The sequence below is a fragment of the Cystoisospora suis genome, assembly GCF_002600585.1.
Source record: "Cystoisospora suis strain Wien I chromosome Unknown contig_1754, whole genome shotgun sequence".
Taxonomy (NCBI): Eukaryota; Apicomplexa; class Conoidasida; order Eucoccidiorida; family Sarcocystidae; genus Cystoisospora; species Cystoisospora suis.
This window is the reverse complement of record NW_027154554.1, coordinates 22,964-42,485: the sequence shown is the minus strand read 5'-3', so window position 1 is coordinate 42,485 and position 19,522 is coordinate 22,964. Positions and strand designations below refer to the sequence as shown.

Sequence of the window (19,522 nt, the reverse complement as noted above, 5' to 3'; positions counted from 1 at the left end):
AGATAGACGAGCAGCAACATGGAATGACTATATCTCGATACAGTAAGCTAACCAGAGAGACTTTGTCTATCAAAGAGGTAAGGCTCTACAAGAGAAAGAACTTTGAGGTCCCCTACCTCATCACTCTGCAGTTCACGAACATCGTGGAGTGTATCATCTCCTATTGAAATGCCGCGCCGACTTGAAAAAGCAGAAGAAGAAGAAGNNTATGTATATATATGTATGTACATACAACAACCAGACCTATGTGTTTCATCCTCCTCTCTCGTCTTTCTCTTCATCTCTCTATATCATCCCTGAGAAATCAGAAGCCCGCTTCTTCTTGTTGCTGCTGCTGTCACTTCATCTCTCTCTCCTTCCCTCTTTCTCTTTCTTCTTCTTTCCTTTTCTTCTTCTTCTTCTCCTCTTGCCAGTGTGTGTGTGGCTGGCTTACCGTAGAGCCCCTAAGAACGGAGATAAGCCTCTTCTCATTCTTGACGTAGGGCTGTATGTCCCAGAGGCGTACTGTATGATCCATGGCGTTACTGAGAAGGCTAGTGCCCGACCCATTCACGGCCAAGCCCGTGATGCTATCGCTGTGACCCTCCAACACTCCTGTCTCCTTCTCTCCTGCACGCAAATCATAAATCTACAAAGAAACAAAGAGCCACAAAGAAAGAAAGAAAGAGTGAGAAAGAACCGAGAAGGAGTCCGTCTGTTGCTACCGGGCATCTGAGAGGAGTCGTCTGTAGCATCGGGAGAAGGAAGTTGTTTCCCGAGGTATGTAGTTGAGGAGAATCAAGAACGGCAAGCAGAAGGCGCATGTGTATAAAGCCGCCTTCGGAACACGGATGGAGACGTGATGCCATCTGTGGAACTTACGTATCTATATGGAGATATATATGTAAAAGCGTAAGACTTGGTAGGGATGTCCTAGCACAGGTGGTTTCGTCTGAGAGGAGACGTATGTTCCCATACCGATTAACATCTACATGCATGATAGAACTTGCGTATGAAAAAAAAAGACATGCCCCCCCCTAGAGACACAACCTCACAGACACGAACTGCATGCGTAGGCATACCTACATCTTCACACGTATACATACATACATACTATACATGTCATACACAGATATCTGTACAAGTTGAAGAGGTCTTTTGCCGCCCCAGAGACAAGAGCATGAAGAGCAGCATACCTGTATATCTAATACAGCATCAATTTCTTCTTCTGATTCTGAGCCGTCGACAAGAAGAGCAATCCCAGCGATCTCCTTCTCCACCTGAGGTAAAACCTTTCCTCGCACTGCTGCGGCGTCTTTCAATCTCATAACCCCGACCATTCCAGGTATAAGGAGAGAATTCTTGAGCTGTCCGATTTCTCCTTCTATCTCTGAAGATAAAACTCTCCCTGTATCTTCAACTCCATCATACCTCTTCTTCTTCGTCTCCCCTTCCTCATGTGATAGCACGTCACTTTTTTCTCTACTCGAAACCTGTTGATCTTGATCTTTCTCTCTCTTCTTACTTTTCGAATCTTCATTTACGACTTCTCCTGCATGCGTTCTTCTCCTCAGTAATAAAGCTCGGGGGCCTTCTTCTTCGTCTGTTCCCCTCTCTCGCACCTCAGGCGACGTTAGGTCAGAAGAGATGTCTTTCTGTTTCATATATTGTTCACGGAGGTATATAAGATAGGCGATATCTGTCATAGGAGCAAAGAGACCCACCCCGGCACGTTGAAGTCTCTTCAAGATTTGTACAAGTCGATCTCTTCTCTCCTCCTGTGGCTCCCCCCCACTGGGAGGTCGGAGAAGAAATCTCTCGTCTCTTGTATAGACATCAAAAGTATCAGATTTGTCCCTGCTCTCGCTGTATGTTTTACTCGCACCCGTTTCTCCGGGTCTTCTACTATCTGTCTCACTCATGCCAACTTCATAACTCCTTTCTCCTTCCTTTTCTACCTGGAGATTAGAGGGGGTAGAGGGAAGAGAAGAATGAAGAGGAGCTGTAGAAGAACCATCAGGCGAAAGATAGAGCGAAGTGAGATAGATCGAATCTGCGGAAGCGAGGCCCTTCAATGGAATGGCTTCTCCCCGACCACTCGCGCTTGACTTTGACTGGAGAACACCGTAGCCTAAGGACTCATAGAAGGTCGAATCATCCTGGAGAAAAGACAACAAGGAAGAGATAGATGAAAAGACGACGAAGAAAAAGAAGATGATGATGATTCAACAAGAAAGAGTGAGAAAGAAAGAAAGAAAGAGTGAGAAAGAAAGAAAGAAAGAGTGAGAAAGAAAGAAAGAAAGAGTGAGAAAGAAAGAAAGAAAGAAAGAGTGAGAAAGAAAGAAAGAAAGAGAAAGAAAGACACTTATTCCTCATAGACACACGCACATACCTCCTTTTTTTTTCATGAGTCATCTGCTATATGTGTACTTGTCTCTCTCTTTCGCCATCTCTTCCTCACAGACAGCAGAGAGTCTAAGAGAGAGAGAGAAAGAGCTCTCTTGCGCCGTTCTCCCTCTCTCCTTGTCGGTAGCCCTCTATCAGATATCACCCTTGGACACTACAGAGAGGAGGCAAGCTCACGTCCTTCATCCAATTCCTCTTTTCAGAGAAAGAATAAAAGCTTCACTACAAGGCGAATATAAGAAGCTGCTGAGAAGAACAGCATTGCAAAAGGAAAGAAAAAAAAGAAAGATCAGGGAGAGAATCTTACCATGTTACTCAACCAGTTTGGATGGACAGCGACTAAGACACTTCCGTCTTTATGAAGGTATCTCCCCCTTGGATTTGCCCTCGTCTGAAGACTCCGGTCGTTTTCTTTCTCGTTGGTGTCGATTGTTTTCTTCTTTTCTTCTTTCTTCTCTCCTCCCTCTTGCAAAGAAGGAATTTCTTCCCAGCGAATACTTCTCTTCTCGATATCATTGAAGTTTCTCGTTGTCTCTGTGAAAGAGGGGAGTGACCAATATGAGATTTCTTCTTCTTCTTCTGTGTCTGGCTCACGACTGTGTCTTCTTCCTTCTTTGGATATCTCAAGGGAATGAAGATCATCTTTTCGCAATCTCGAAGAAGTCTTTCTGCTTTCTCCTCTTTCGCGATCTTCTTCTCTATCAGCAGATGTCTCCAGCCCCCTGCTCCGACTAGTACCGATGTTTGCTTGTTCTAGGGATGAGGCAAAAGAGGCGGAAAGATCTCCTTTTATCTTGTCTTCACTGCTTCTTTCATACTGTCTATGAGAAGATATTTGTATAGAGGGGAGGTCTCGCATGGTTGTCATATCATGAAGATAATAGGACGTCTTTCTCACATTCAGATCTTTCATCTTCTCTTCTTGCATGCGCGCCATAGCAGATACAACGGGAATCTCCACCCATGGAGGTTCAGTGAGGGATGCTCGCAATGTATCGCCTAGGCCATCTTGTAGGAGAGATCCCATGCCTATAGCAGATTTTATACGTCCATCTTCACCTGTTTAAACAGACATATAGAGAGAGATAGAGAAAAAAAAGGTAAAGAAGTTCAGAGAAGGTCAAGAAAGATGAAGAGTTCTCTCTTATATAAGATTCGCGATAGGATAACAGTTGATAGAAGATCATCTGTAAGAAGGGAAGAAGAAAGAAGGCACAACTGGCTGTCTGTCTACTCTATTCGGGCATGAAAGATTCGTTTATCACATGCACGCCATAGAAATGTAGATTCCTTATTGACTCGAAAGGGAGTTTGGCACCTCCGTACATGTCTTATATATGTAGTATATCAAACATGATTCTCACATCTATACATGCCTCTTCATATAGGATATCCAACATAAGGTATGACAACCGTTCTGTTCTCCATGAGCACGTACAGGTATCTTCCGCTTTGACTTCTCTCTACTGACGTTTTCTTCTGTCTTATCTACCAGATTCCTGCGCTTAAACACTTTGAAATAGAGGAGAGAGGAATGTCCTTATCCCTTAGACGAGGTCACAGAGAGCGAGAGAGAGAATAGAAACACATGAACACATACATATATACATTCATAGCGTTCTATATGCATCTTCACTTCCTCTTGCTTGAGAGAAGCCAGCCTTGGTCTCCGCATCTCTCTCCATAGTCTCAGAACCTCATAAGAAGAGAGAGAAGCAGCATGCAGAGATATATGACATAACAGGAAGATGGCCGAAAAGACACAGTCAGAGGTCGTCTTCATCACCTCCAGGAGGGCATTGAATATCTTTATTCTAAGGCTTCCTTCTTTCTCTTGTACGACTACTTCCCCAAGAAGATAGATCCGTTTCTCCCGCTCATTATTATCTACGTTGAATAGAGATGAGACGTTGGAAAAAGTAGTTGTCGATCTCCAGCTACACTCATCACACCAAGAAGAAACAAGACTCTCCAGGAAACTCTCATGGACGCTGGCATCTTTTATCTTTCCACACTTTCTACGATTCAAACATTCCTTCTTCAAATTGTACTTTGCATGGTTGATTATAGACCCCTGCAGTCCCTTCTACGCCGTCGTTCTGAAGGTCCCAAGAGGAAGAAGAAGAAGAAGAAAAGGAAAAAGAGAAGAGAAAAGATCTTCGTTTCTTCTTCTTCTTCTCGTATTTCTCTTCCTCATCGATTGATTGGTCGGTTATCGTGTGTTCTTACCCTCTCCTGCTTCTGTTACACCTAGGTGTAGAGGAAAAAGTGTTCCTCGACGAAGCATCTCATGAGCGAGAAGGCGGTATGCATGCACCATAACAGTGGGATTCGAAGATTTCATTGAAAAGCAAAAGTTAAAGAAATCGTGACGAGTGCAGATATCTGCAAACTCAAAAGCTGACTCGACCATCCCTCTTGGTGTATCTCCATATTGACGTAAGATCCTAGCTGAAAGAGATCTAAAAGAAAGAAAGAGAGAACGAAGAGTGAGAAAGAAAGAAAGAAAGGAAAAGAGGTTTCAAGTAAGAAGAGACAAGTGGTGTAAAGATAGTCGAAAACAAGAGAATCAGGAGGGAACGATGCCTACATCCGACATGTGTGGATATATCTGCATCTAGCTGCTTACATGTATATACATATACATGTATATTACGGACAACTAGAGACTTGTGTGTATGTAAATCCATATACACTTGTAGATAAAGATAACAATAGAGAGAGACACATGTCTATATGAGGGTGAGGTTGAAGATACCCGATCGACTACGAGGAGGCAAGAAAGTCGAGAAGAGAAAGGATATACACCGAGAATAAGACGACTAAGGTAGGGTAGAAAGATGTGAAGAAGTGGAGAAGTTCCCCGAGTCTATCCTAGATAACGTCGTCGTTATCGGGACTTTACAAACCTTTTAGGTGACTATGCTGACTTACACTACAATTCAGCAAGATACTATCCGTAGTGATTTGGATACCAAAGGCAGTAACAAGTAGGAAACCGAAGGTATATGAAAAATCGATTCCCTAAGCATCGACTCTCTCTGGTCCACTTCTCTTACCCATGATTCGTCCCGATTCTCATAGCTGTCTTTAGTTCTTTACACTTTTCTATAAGAGGAACAAGAAGTTCTTCGATTCTTTTATGACCTTCATCGAACCTTCTCTTGTCCTCGTCTCGCTTTCTTATTTCTTCTGCCTCTTTTTCTTCTTCCTGTTCGTTTTCTCCTTGCAACACCGCCTGCATATCATGTTGATCCTCTCCTTCTCTCCCTTGTTCTTGATGTTTCTTCTGGGAGGCGATCGTTGTAGATAAACGTCTCTTGGCCTTATCTTTATCACTGTCTTCGTCATCATCCTCCCATCGCTTTGCTCCATCGGCGAAATTCCCGGGGTTGACACGAACCTTCTCAAAGATCTCCGCGCATGCTAAGGCGACCTTCGGTTGAAAGTGAATGTCTGCCACTAACGGAATGTGGAGATTCATCTAGAAGAGATAGATAGATAGATAGATAAATAGATAGATAGATAGATAGGAGACACTTTGGGAGGTCTGCTTTTTGAAAGGTCGCTTCCATTCCACGGCAGAAAGAAACGACCTGACAACGTCGCTATGCTATCGTAAGGAGTACCTGGAAGAGGAATAAAAGATATACGCCACGTATGATGCTACAGGGGTATTCAACAAGCGAGAGAGAGAGAGGGACTCTTTTCAAGAAACACAGTTCATCCTTCGTATCTCCTAAGTATACAGAGGGACAACAGAGCCGAGAAAGATATGACTCCATCTCCTTTACCCGCTGTCTGTCTAGTCAAGGATGACTAGTACTTGTATGTACCAAGAAAGAATGTAGATAGCTACAACTGTAGATCGGAGTGATGTACAGGAAGTATGGTGACCCCTTACACTGAAAGAAGAAGGTCTGTGTGTTAACGACTTACCTTATCTAGTTTTTCTTTGATCGACTTTGAAGCCTCGACTTCCTTCATGCCTTGGACGGTCATCCGAACTAAATGAGCACCTGCCTCTGCGCACTTTCGAATCTTGTCGCAGGAAAGAGAAAAAGACAGAGGGAAAGTGACCATTACAGGACCGAAGCGGAGAAGTGAAGGCGGACAATACATACATATATGAATACGCATACACCAGATACCTTTGGTGATTACACGTGTACTCATATCACAGATAAGAAAGATGAAAGGAGAAAGAGAGTGAGTAGAGAGAATGAAAAGGGGGCTGTTGATATGCTTGCATATGAAAGTTCCTATCTTCCTCGCCATGACAGGTGGATGTATAGCTTCACTAAGAACTCATAGAATAAGTGAGGGATGGCATTTATTGCAATCTTTTGTATGACTTTCAAGAAAGAACGTCACCTAAAGAGAAAAACACATCTCTCTCCTCGTGGCCCTTTCCTCTTCCTCTTCTTTTTGATCTTCAGTCAGGGGGTACGTGACGGCGCTTCTTCTTTTGCACAGGGTAGGGAGCATCCGGTGAGACAGACTACATAAGAGTAGTTGTCAGCATGAGGTAAATCAAGAGTAAAGGAAGTTACTATGTAAGGCCCTCTTGAAGCAAAAAACAACGGGGAGAAGATCGGCAATAGGAGAGATACACGACAGATCGAGAAAGTATTGACACAGGACGAGTTCGTTTTCGCTGTTGGGAGAGCTCCTTGAGAAGAAAAGGAGGATGTGCAAAAACTAGTAGTTGCACTCTCAATACATACTAGCAGACATATTATATAGAGAGAGACCGAGAGAGATAGTTAGATATATCAGATGGTATCTATGTGTACTGTGTATACAGTAGAAGGTGTTTACAGTGTTCTGTATGTATATATGTTCTATATGTGCATGCACGGCATGAAGACGAGAGACATCGGGGAATCATGTAGACTGGCAGGAGAGGCCTTGCAAAAGGAGACAGGCTAAGGGAGATCTCTGAAGGGTAGGGAAGAGACTTTCTTAGGCGCTTGAATCCATCTGTATGTCTACGGGAGCTCATAAGAAGTTTTCCGTGTTTTAGCCGCATGCAAATCTTTGAGCAAGTTTTTTCGACGAAGTCTTTTCTTCCGTATACGGTACATGTACATAGACACACAGATGCACACCATATACACCCTCTACATGCACACACATCTGACCACTCACAGAAACGTAAATAGACATATACATGGATATATACATGTATGTGAATGAATCTGTGTTGCGTCACCGGGAGAAAAAGTCTAGAGAAAAGACATGTTTTTCTCCAGGACAGGCTGAATGAAGGAAAACGAAGAATCTGGTTACCTGCTCTACGGTAGCATCGACATCCCGGGTGTCCGAGTTGACCATCGTCTGGAGAACAAGAGGATGAGACCCTCCGAGAAGAACAGGAAAGCCTTCCCTCCATGACCCAGGGGGAAGAATAGACGAAGGAGAAGAAGATGACGAGGATTTTGAAGATGCTGATGAGGAGAAGTAGAACTCATGATACGCAGCAGCTTTCTCTCCGCGACCTATCACAACAGTGCGGGTCGGTAGACGCTGCGTTGAGGAGACCGACATACAGTATCGTGGAACAGATGAAGAGGGTGAAGAAGAGGTAGAGCTAGAGATAGAAGATGTATGTTGATTGGACGCTTCATTTGTAGAGAACAAGGAAGACGTCGTCGCGTCGGAGAGTGAGGAAGAAGGTCGAAATGACTTCATAGGACTTGGGGGGCCGGGAGGCTTAGCGAGACTTCCTCCTAGCCTTTGATAGGCAGAGGGCTCCGTGGGGTAAAGCAGTTGAGAGCTGAGAAACAGGGAAGAGACTCTCCGACTGTCGACAGCGGTGCTAGGCAGGCATCTCTCTCTAAGGAAGGAGTGGAAGTTCAGGAAACCAGGGATAGAACTGCGAACTCCTCCTCGGAGCTCTCTCTCACAAATACGAGGTTGAGAAAGATTTTCCCACTTGTCTACATGTGCGTTACGTGAGGGTAGAACAGAAGACAGATAAGGCATGTACCGAGAAGCACGGTGAAGAAGTGAAGACGGCCTTGAAAGAGAAGCATCATCTTTAGAGCTAAGCGTTGACGGCGTTGAGCAGAGGGACTGACGCGTTTGATGAGGTGGAGAAAATGAAGTTAAGACGTTAGTACTAGAAGGGAAAAAAGACGACGACCCAGAGAAAAGCTCTCGGAAGTCATCCTGTTGTTTCACGCGTGAAAGCGGCAACACACCGGGGAGGAGACAGTCAAGGCTTCTCCCTATAGGAGGTACATAGACCGCCTCAGCTATCCAGAAGGGAAAGAGAGAAGTCTTGCCTTCAACAGATACAAGAAAGAAAGAGAACAAGAAAAACCCTTCAGAGAAGGTAGCGGGTGGTGTCACAGCAGCAGCATTTGGAACTGCGGACAGAGGGTGGGACGAAGAGGCAAACCTGTTGAGTAGGGAAGAGAAGAAAGAAGAAAGGATGTTGATAAGAAAGAAGATGACGAGAACGAGAATGGGTAACCGGGGAGGTGATGCAAAGAAACGAAGCATTCTTCCCAATCGATCTCCGCACCTAGGACTCAAACCAGAACGACGGAGAGCAACAGATGGTGAGAGGAGATCTGTTCGAGAGACAGGAAAGTGTCTGCTGAGAGGACAGCTTTCAAACAGCCCCCCTTTCTTTGGAACACTGTCTTTGTTATCAGATGAGCAAGAGGAGGACCAAGAGGCAGCATCGAAGACCCTTTGGGCTCTTCGCCATGTTATCTTGGCTGGTCTCTCGCTAACCCCCACTTCGGTCATGCAACAGGTGGAAGTATAGCTCGGTGCCGTCCCCTCCTCATTTTTGTCGTCCTCTTCGGCATTGTTTGCCGTAGAAGGATTCATACTACCCCCTGGAGACGAGACAGGAGGAGCATTCCGGTTGTGGCGCGGTAGTGAGCCTGCGAGCATTTGGCCGCGTCGGGGAAGTTGAAAAGGACGCATAGAGACAAACCAGGAAATGCGAGAGTGATGAAAAGAAGAGAAGCCGAGAGAATAAGGAGGGCCCGCCAAGGCATACGCACAAGCCTTTCGAATCCTATCACACGTTGGCTGTGAGTCTTCGACTGGAGTTGCAGTACGCATCGTTCCACGGGTGGATGAGGTTGCGATGGAAGAGTTCTCTGTATAGCAACGCTTCCTCTGTCATCCTCCGGGGTCCTCTCATCGTATTTCTCCGCAGACGATAGGCTGACACACTCCTATACAGAATGAAGAAGACTAAGAGGGTCGCGGGACACAGGGGAGAGAAGAGATGCTCCTGTCCCAGAGGACATACGATTTTCAAGACATCTAGGGAACTTCTTGTAAAGCCAGAACAGTTGATCTGGCGAACTCAACGCCTAACGAAAAATATTTGCTAATAACAAACCCGTGTCTACGTCATCTAGCGGGCACACCGGTTGTGGGGGCGAGATGGAAAGACTTCTTGGACTCAATTCGCCAAAGGAAGGACAAGAGAATTCGCTATAAAAACTCCAAGATTTCAGGGCGCTTTCTGGTAAAGACAGGATGACTGTGCAAACTCAGAGAAGCGGACACGAGGGAAAGAGAAAGACCCTTTTCTCTTGTCGGTGTCTCCTGACAGCTATTGTGTGTGGGCACTGGCTTACAGGATCGAGCATGCAACACACGCGAGAGACACTCGGGTGCGTACTGACCACACGTCGCCTATCTTCCGGACGCAGTATCACTCCTTCTCCCTTGTCGAAGAATCCAGTCAACTCCCAGCTTTTCTGTTACGTCTATTTACAAAAACACTCCTCAGGAAGCTGTTAGAGACGTGCGACTGACTGATGATGTAAGGTAGATCAACTACGGGCGCAGGAATGCGTTACAGGAAGTCCCGCTGGCGAGAGGGTCGCTCCTTGCTAGCGGCGAGCCCGTACGGTCGCGTTAGACCGAGACAAAGGGCAAGCTCTCGATGATCGGTGTGGGCCTGTTTGCTGCCAAGTGGCAATAGGACATCAACTCTTAGCGGTGAAAGATGCACCGAAGCTTATGTAGCGACAGTGCCGGAACTTTCGTACCGGATACCTCAGGGAACTAGTGAGCGGCTGCCTCTCCGGTGGGCCAACAAGGTCGTGACCCACGCTTTCTGAGCGACTCCCGTATGGTAACAGATTTGGGATTTAAATTTGGGGACCTCTCCAACTTCCAAGTGATATTTCATTTCTCCATGTGGCTACCACGTCCGGGAACAGAAGCCCTCCTTCATCGGAGACCCCGTCGCGGGGAGCTCTTCCGCATAGTACCAGACCAACTTCCTTGCAATACCGGAGCTGGTCCGCCCCCGTAGGCGAGCGCTACGGCGGCAATCTGAACCTGTACCGGTGGCGCAGTTGCTACACGGGCACTAACAAAGGCACTACACGGTGCCTTTAGAGCAGACATCGGATGAGGAGCAAGGAAGCTGCATCGAAGAAAACTTGAGTTTCAGCGTACTACCCTCCACGTGTTAACGGAAAGAGAACAACAAGGGGCCGCTTAATGTGCGAACTAAGGGTGAAGACTGGCGAGCTGCACCGCAAGACATTGCTCAGTCAGCACCGAAATGCGGTTGGCCTCAAAGCTTCGCGTAGCAAACAAGTTCGACTTGCTGGCGTGCCCGCGCGTTGGGCTGACAGCAGCTCGGCGCACCAGGGGTGAGTGATTCATACTTCCAAGCGCGAAGACATATTGTCGAGCCTCGAGTATGAGTGAAGGACCGGGGTTCGTTTGAGGTGTCTCCCACATCAACAAGATCGCAGGCTAGTACTGTCTCTCCTGTGTCGGCGGCGCGGTAGGTGTTAGGGTATATAACACCAGTCGGGCGGTACCTTACGCGCAAAGACTCGCCTTTCGACTAACGGCCAGTGGACAGCTCCAAGACTGTGCAAGTCAAGCTGTCCGTATAAGGGGCTTCAGTCAAGGCGATGCATTCGAAGATGAAAGGTATGAGAACCACAAATAACTGAACTTATGTGGTGCTGCAGTGCTCCTGTTCGGAAGCCCTCTCAGCCAGAGTCATTACGCCGGTTACCGCTCACGAGAGTTGGCTCGGCTGATCCTGAAGCAGCCGCAGACGCACATCGAAGCCTCTCTTCCCCCTAATCATCTCCGAATCGAAAAAGCTATTTCTCCTCGAGATAGCTACTAAGCTACGCCTTGGTAAAACTGGGGCTTCACCCTTGGTCCTCAGTGCATCTGACTTTCTATCGAAGTGGAGCAGGACTGTAAGAGTCGGGGCTTTGAACGCGGAGCCGGCGGTCGCTACGCAGTTGACTGCCCACGCTGCCTGGCAAAAGCAAAGCCGTGCCGGTCTGGGACCCCAGGAGTGTGCTGGAGCACCTGTTCGACCCCAGCAAGGATGCTGAACGAGCTGGGTGATCTAAGGGTCTGTAGCGATCCACAGGACGTCGCAGTCCACTGATGACTGATCACTGGTAAATTAGAGAGTCAGGCGGCTGCAGCTGCCGACTCAGAGGGAGAAGTTGCTTTGAGGTGATCGGAACAGAGAACCTCCGGCTTGAAGAGACCTCCACCTAGTCTCCTGGCAGCACAGCGTATCAAGACTCCGTCAGAGTCGAAACCCGTGTCTGCTGCGGTCGGGGACGTCCGCCTCGCCTTCCCAAGTGAATCAGTTTCATGGTTTGGACCGAAACCGTGCCGTGTTTACGGCTATCAGTCGAAAGTGGAACCCGCCGCACTCCTATGTGTACCTGACTCCTGTACTCACAACAGCCCTTTCAACCAAACGAAAGTGGACCAGCGCAAAGCGGTAACTTGTCAAAGCTCACCTGATGTTGCTGCTAGCGGACTGCACTTCGACGCACAGCGATCACAGTCAGTTCAGTCACTCCTCTGTGGGACCATGGCGCTTGCCGTGTGATGTGAGCTTCCTCGACCATACCACAGCACAGCCTTCGCTCGCGAGCCCGTGTTTGAAATCGATGCTCAGGGAAAAGCGATCGACGCGGGCTAGCACTGTCCGACGCACGTTTCACCGAGGGTTGTCCAGTCAGCTGTTTGCCAGCGTTCGCGGCCTGTGTCAGAAGTACCTCTACGATCTGCTTTCCGACAGCAAGTATCTGAAGACAATCAGCTGATAGAGCTAGTCTCTAGATGGGACATTCGAGTTCCCAGAGCGATGTTTGCCCGACACTCTCCCCGCGAATGTCTCGTCCGCGTCGCTTCTACCGGGAGGTCTCCCAGCAGATCCCGTTACTTGTTAGCACATCTACAAGACAAAGCCGGCTCGTCGACTTTCAGAACACCTGCTTCAGATTTCAGTAACGGCCGCTGCCAACTGAATGCTTCCAGGCTGTCCACTGGGATACCTCTCGGTGGGCTGCGACTTTGTCGGCAGCCGCCGCAGCGACAAACTTCGTTCCGGGAAGAAACTGTGTGAGGCAGGGTCCGTACACGATCAGATCGCTGCACTAATTAGCTCTCTCTGGTACATGCCTTCACCCCACTCTCCAGCGTTAGAAACCGATGCAACTCGGAGCTCCTCTCTCGTGGGGTCGAGCGGGCTGCAAAAGTGTAGGACCTGTTTTTGCCGCGTGCATGCGGGAGATCGGGACTCTCACCCGATCGTGGGGCTTCCTCTGGGCCCCCCAGTGATCTGGCTTGTCGCTTCCCCTGTGGCCGAATCTTGGGGCGAGAGAAGCCGAGGTCCCGACAAGAGCAGGGCTACATTGCCGGCTTCGCCCTGTCGAAGGAGCCCAAGGAAGACGCCGCACAAGGTGCCAGAGATTCTCAGCTGCACCGCCTTCCCAGACGGGACAAGCTTGACCCCAGGCTGGACAGCTGTGCCTCTGTGAAAGCAGCGCTAGCACAGAAGAGCAGCGTTGGGCTTATGACTACAGAGGTCCACATATATTGTCGATGGAAGCTCTCTATGGCACCAGCATATTGTCGACGGCGCGCGCGCGCCCGTCTGAACATCGACAGTCTGATGAGTGCTGAGTGAACCTTCCGCACGGCGGACAATCGATGTGCGGCACCGCGTAGTTGTCACCTCGAGCTTCCTCTGAACTCGTGGACATCACAAGAAAAATGCATTTCAAGCGGGCAGCGCGACTGACATTCCCTTCCGGTGTACGTTTTTGTGTACAATGGACGTCGGGGTCCGTCTTGCAGTCCTATCATTTGCAAAGTATTCCGCATTCCCACGATTCGGATCGGTAGAAGCTGTTATGCCAGCATACCCGCGAAAAAGAAGGCCAGTCTGTCTAGCTCTTGTTAGGTGGGTTTGCCTGCTGGGTCTATCCAGCATAACGTTAGAAAGATGGAGAGGCGACTCGGGAATACACGTGGATTCGAAAGCCTTCTGCACAGAGTTCACAGCCTCGCGGCTGGTCAAGTGACCGCTCCGGGCCCAAAGGACCTCGGATTCGCACCCTATCATTGTTTTCCAAGTTGCAGCGACAAGAGTCGCCCTGTCGGTGGCGCGGGGCCGTGTACTGGTCCCCCCAGCAAATGCTGCTCTCGGAGCAGCCCGAGCGCGAGCTCCCACGGGCGGCCATGTAGTCCGCGCTGTGGCGAACCAGCCACGCCTTCGCGCAGCGCGGGTGCTTTGTCTCACTGCCGATCGTGCAGTCCCTCTTGTGCACAACGAGCCTCGCCCTGGCGCAGGGGTCCGCTTCTGTTGCCTGTGTCCGAGAATCCGTACCACTCCGGATGCGGCAGCCAGGGCTGCGGACGATCTCTGACCCCGCCGATGGCATTCGCTGGAAGGCCACCTGGTTGCGTAACTCGCAGCCCAATGCTCGGCCAACGGATCTCGCCTCAAAGACTACCCCTGGGGGGTAGCCGCCTCTGCAGTCGGCCAGGGACGCCGGGAATAGTCTCTGACAGGTTAGATATTCCTCAAGAGATATCGCTTGTATCGCGCACGGCTGACGGTAATGCTACGCCTCTCTCACAGAAGAGAGGCCGCTCCCCGGCGAGTGCCCGCCCATCCAGTCGTCCTCCTCATGACAGAAACCAGCCTTCCGGTGACCGTGGCGTCCAGTGTTCCACACCGCAGGCCCTGGTTGGCATGCATGTCTCCCCAAAACCCGTTGCTCGCAGTCCGTTCCCTGGATTCACTGCAGCCGCCACGAGGCCTGGCACCCTGCGGCCTTGTCTTTCAAGGAGCCAAAGTACCGGCGCCTTACCACAGACAGGACAGTGCCAGCCCTTGTTGCCTCTGGTGGAAACTCGGTTCACGCGACAAAGCTCCCATTTCCCGCTTGGAAACGCTCCAGCCGATCGCTGCATGTCGATGAGACAAACGGAGGCGGGTTCTTGGCCAGCTGGGAGATGCGCTCCCCCCGGAGTCCTACTGAGAAGAATGCCGTACCCGCCCAATGCTGCGCCTGGAGTGGGACGCCACCCTGTGGTTGGCGCGCTATCTCCCGCGGCCGGGTTGCCTGTCAATGCTTTTCCTGTTGGGGACAGGGTGGTGAGGATTGGGAACTGGCAACAGCCCATCCCGGACCCCCGAGGCCCCGCACAGTTCGACCCCCAACTGTATCTGACTGAACTCTATCTGTTAGACAGCGCCAGGAGACTTGAAATCATTTCCGAGAGAGTCCTCCGGGGTGTGAAATGCAAGGCTTTCTTTCGCTGGGTCTTAAGTCACAGGTAGGCTGTCGGGGTGTGACCAGCTTTCCGCTGCTTCTCGTCCATCCAACTCAAAACTGTGGGGGCAGGAAGAGGAAACAATACCCCACAGTCCAGTTGTGTGAGCCGGACGTCGGCATACTGGCAGGAACGAACCGACAGCGCGAGACAGACCTAGCTGGGCAGATCACAATTCCCATTGTGGCAAGGAGAGCGAATCCACAGTAGCTCAGTTGGCGGACGGATGGCCCAGAGTGCTACACCCAGGGAAAGTGTGTTACAGTCTCGGATCCTGAGCTTCCTGTAGAGGTCCGGCAGGCCTAGCCGAAACGAACGACCAGCATGGCACGACTGCGTCGGTGAATCTATCGTGTAGGTATCCAGTTGCCAAGCAACATTGGGAGAAACGCGTTGCCAAGGAGGTGGAGCATCTACAACGCTTGCAGTGCCAAGTTGAAAAAGTCCAACAAAGCTATGCCGCGGAACTTTCCCGGAGACGTTCGGTAAGCTGAAGAGTCCGAAGTCCTGGGCGTCTGGGGCTTTCTCACTGCCCTCAACTCTATCATTATGTGGTGGGCTCCGTTCCAGGAACTTCAACGACTTGGGAGCGTGCTTTCTGCCGAAGCAGCAGTTAGTAGTTCCCCGGATTCCCTGCAGTACCGCCCAGCTCGTGTACCGGCGAACCAGCACCACCAAAGAAGCCTAAAGTTTACGCTGGCACGTCAGCCTTGGTTTGCACCCGAACGAAACCCAGCCCGGTGCAGCCTAAAAGCTATAGATTCCCTGTCATTAGCTCGGTTCGCCTTCACAGGATGCTGCGCAGCAGTCTGGAGCGGAAAGTTTGGAGCTACGAGAGCTGGAGAATGAGCAAACCCAAGTTCTTGGAGAGCAGGAAGAAGCTATCCGAGAACAGAGGGAGCGAATCCGACGAGCCCGAATGAAGCAAGGGGTGAGCAAAGACGGCCAACAGAGGCCCGTCGGGCTGCCTCGAGCAGCTGTCTTTCGATGGCAAAAACTCACTTCGTGGTGCGAGCGGCAACAGCTCTAACGGTCAACTGAAGTTAGGGGCGGTTGCCTGCGCCTCCAGCGTACAACCCTTTGTCATCTTTTCCCCGGTAGGAACTGTCCGGGCCGGCATTAGCTGGGCCCGTTACCAGTAAATGCCGATGGCTCCAGCGCGGGACACGGGGGCCGGAATTTGGTTGGACTACTATGACGCATCCTTCCGAGCAGCAGAACGGTACTTTGGGGTTGCGTGTTTCGCTCGAGAAGCTGCTCACGATCTTGTGACAGCGTGCAGGCCGTGCTGGGGTCCCTACTCCTTGAGTATAGTGTCAAGCGCACCAACGCGAACTTGCTGACGTTTTCCATGCTTGCTCTGAGAAGTAACTTGATGACGGAAACGGACATTCTGCATCTCGCCATCAAAGCGCTTCCAAAGTGAGTTAGGCCATGGTCGAAGCTTCTGACGTGCATTCGGTGACTCTTAACGCACCGGTGGGTCACCATACACATACAGTGAAGCGCTCTTCGGCTAGAACCTGACGTACCTGCAGCAGGTGGACTCACGTCTTTACCCGACATCACACTGGGTCTCAGTGAACAACTATCAACGTCCGTCGTGCCTCAGGGTCCCGTCCTCGCTGTACTTTCCAACAACCTTGGCTGCAGCCGAAAAAGAGACAAGGGTTACATTTTTCTGAAACTCGGTTTTTGCCGGATTCCGCGACTGAGCTCCGTCTGCACTTTCAGTCCAAAAAATCTCTCTAGCAAGCCTGAGGACTCAACACCAGTCTGGGATCAGCCCAAAGCAGAAACAGCTCGTCCGCCGCTCTGACTTTCCTTTCCTCTGCACTCCAGGTTCGTACCAGTATCCTGGAAGGATCTTGACGCCACTAGACAAGCAAGCTTGCTGAAGAATGAGTACATGCATCTTGTCGAACCCACAAAGCTGCATTTGACCAACCTTCGTGACATGTACTGCCTGCACCGACAAGAAGTGGAAGATCACACAAGACGTCTCGCGATGTACTACGACAGAACTTTCGGACAGTAAGTTGCAGTGGCACAGTCCGTGCTCCCACCGCACCGCGAGTATGAGTTTCTCTGCCACTGTGCTTAGCTGGCCCGCAAAGCTCCAGCTTGACCTTCGGAACACGTCTCGGGGAGTGAAGATCCCTAGGAGTCTCTCGAGCGCACAGCTTCTGGATTCTAACACAGTTTCTCTTGATCCGAGTCTCTTCCAGCTCCGGCGCAGAAAGCATCTGGGGTGGTTTCTATAAAGAGAAGGAAAAGCACAAGGTGCGCTTAGTCCAAGCTGCCTTATGAGACAGGCCGGGACAGCGAGTGATCGACTGTTGATGTGCTACGAAGTAAGAAGCACACGGGGATTCTCGTCTCCGATGGTCTCCTTGACTGTGATGGCTTTTTGCTATATTGCCGTCCAAGTTTCCTTCGCCTTACCGTGAAGAGGTCTTTCCTTCCGCTGGAGAGATCTTCTCTCATATTTCACCACTGTGGTTCCGCGCGGCTCTTTTTTCCCGTAGACACCAGGCTGTGACGATACTGCACTGTCTGGTCACGAGTCACAGTCGCCGGTTGAAAGCCGACGCCTTTTCGCTTCTTCGCTACCGCATGTGGGCCCTTCGCGCTGTTGACGAAGAGGCGCTAGCGTGTGATGCGACAATCAAACGGGTTCAAGAGACAGAAAAACTCAAGCTGCAGAGCGATCCAGCAAGCAGCGGTAGAGGAATTCACTTTCTTCCGTCTCGACTTCGTGGCACAATCGTGTCCGCCCAGCCTTCCTGTAGAACTTGTTTCCCCAGTTCTCCTCGTAGTCGGCCACTCTCTCCAACAAAAAGTACATGCGCTGTACATGGAGATGCTGCCCGCGGGATCAGCTCCAGCATGGGGGGGCTTCCTGAGAATGAATCCAAACTGAGCAAAGAGAGGGGACCCCGGACAGCGGTGCCGTCTTCATCGGTTGGATACGATCACGCTGGAATCTTCATCAGACGAAACTCTGCTGGGGTGCCCCTTTCCCGACAGAGCACGTATGTCAGCGAAGGAGGAGGCCGCAAGCCATGCAACGTGGTACAAAAGCGCTCTGCTTCTCCAATAGGTCGGGAATCTCCTCATTCTCCCTTAACTGAGACGACCCCATCAGTGTCCCCGGCTCACTCGAGAACCACCAAACATCCGAGTCCCCCGGAGTCCCCACCACCAACTGGAACTCGGTTGGACTGCGGCCCCGGACGCCGAATGTTTGACTTGAGGACGGAGGAAGCCCCTTGCTGCACTCCGTGCGTGATGGGAAGTGGGCACGTCAAACGGCCTGGTGAGACTCACGGCGAACGGGGGTGCAGTTTGTACAGCCCAGTAAGCAGAGGTAGACTCTCTACGCTGCTGCACGAAGGTGACAGTGTTGGCTCCTTCTCCCGAGCAGCGTCCTCTCCTGCAGAGAGCTTTCACTCCATAAGCGCCCGCAGGAACCGCCTTGGTCCACGTGGCGACTGCCAGGGTCGCCTGGGAAACAGTGGACAGAGTCACACCGGGCTGGCACCTGTCGACGAAGCGGGCCATGCCCAGAGTTCCTGCAACGGCAGCAACTTCAGAGGACTTAAATTCCTGCGCAGTCACTACAGTGACTGCGACTCCCACAAAAATGAGTCGTCGCTTGCCACTTCCGAAGAACCACACAGGCGCAGCGGGTCACCCGTGAGTACCCCGTTGTGCGGTGGGGCTGGACCACTACTAACTGCCGTCCAGGGAAATTTCGACTTGTCACAAGCAGCCTCCCGTCAGGCTTCCCCATTCTTCAGCTCAACTTCACGACAGGTAGCAGCCTACGTGAGCAAGCCACCAGACAGCAGTGATTTCTTGTCAAATAACCTGCCTCGGCCACGTCCACTGGAACCTGCAGGGCTTTCATTTTCTAGTCTTGACAGTGGAGTCACGGAGAAAAGTGGCTGTTTGGCTCCTTTGACGGTAGGGCCTTGTCTGTCGTCTCCTTGTCCCCCTGTGACGATCACGTATAAGAGCGAAAAACAAAGCCTATGGGAAGACCCTAAACCTCCGGAAGAGAGAATCCACACCCGTGTGCATGTTGTTGGGCGCAACTGGCCACCACCACAACCGCCCCCCCCACTCGAGCAGAACCTGTTTCCTTTCCAAAACTGTTCTGAATTCCACCCGTCACAGGTGTACGAAGCTGTTGAGTGACTGTCCGTTGTCCCGCCAACTCTAGCACACGAAATAAGCCAATTGACCTGCGTGTTGAAGTTCATGCTGGCGAGCTGGGCGAAGTTGTCACAGGCAGGCCCCGCCTGACAAGTGAAGCCACGTTTTACATGCACAGAGGTTTGCGACAGATCCGCTGCTATATATGTCGTCTCCGTGCACTTGCCGAGCTGACGCACGAGTGAGGCAGTCTTGCATGAGTCTGCAGGCACTTCTCTAATTTGTTTCACTTCTTGGGCAACACTTTTGAAACCAGAATGCTCGCTTTTCTTGCCACAGCTGGACCAGGGAAGCCACATCTTTGCTA

At 50.5% G+C, this 19,522-nt stretch overlaps 1 protein-coding gene across 1 annotated transcript; it reads right to left on the bottom strand.

Moving 5' to 3' along the window:
• Nucleotides 1–47: 47 nt before the first annotated feature.
• CSUI_003897 (4-hydroxy-3-methylbut-2-en-1-yl diphosphate synthase) lies at nt 48–9,946 on the bottom strand (the record flags this gene model as incomplete). Its single annotated transcript, XM_068064092.1, has 8 exons — nt 7,678–9,946; nt 6,325–6,426; nt 5,445–5,869; nt 4,615–4,847; nt 2,693–3,444; nt 1,176–2,138; nt 434–628; nt 48–125 (listed from the first exon to the last, which is right to left on the bottom strand). The coding sequence occupies exons 1-8, from the start codon at nt 9,469–9,471 to the stop codon at nt 48–50; spliced, it is 4,542 nt and encodes a 1,513-aa protein (XP_067923934.1). The 5' UTR covers nt 9,472–9,946.
• Between the last annotated feature and the right edge of the window lie 9,576 nt (nt 9,947–19,522).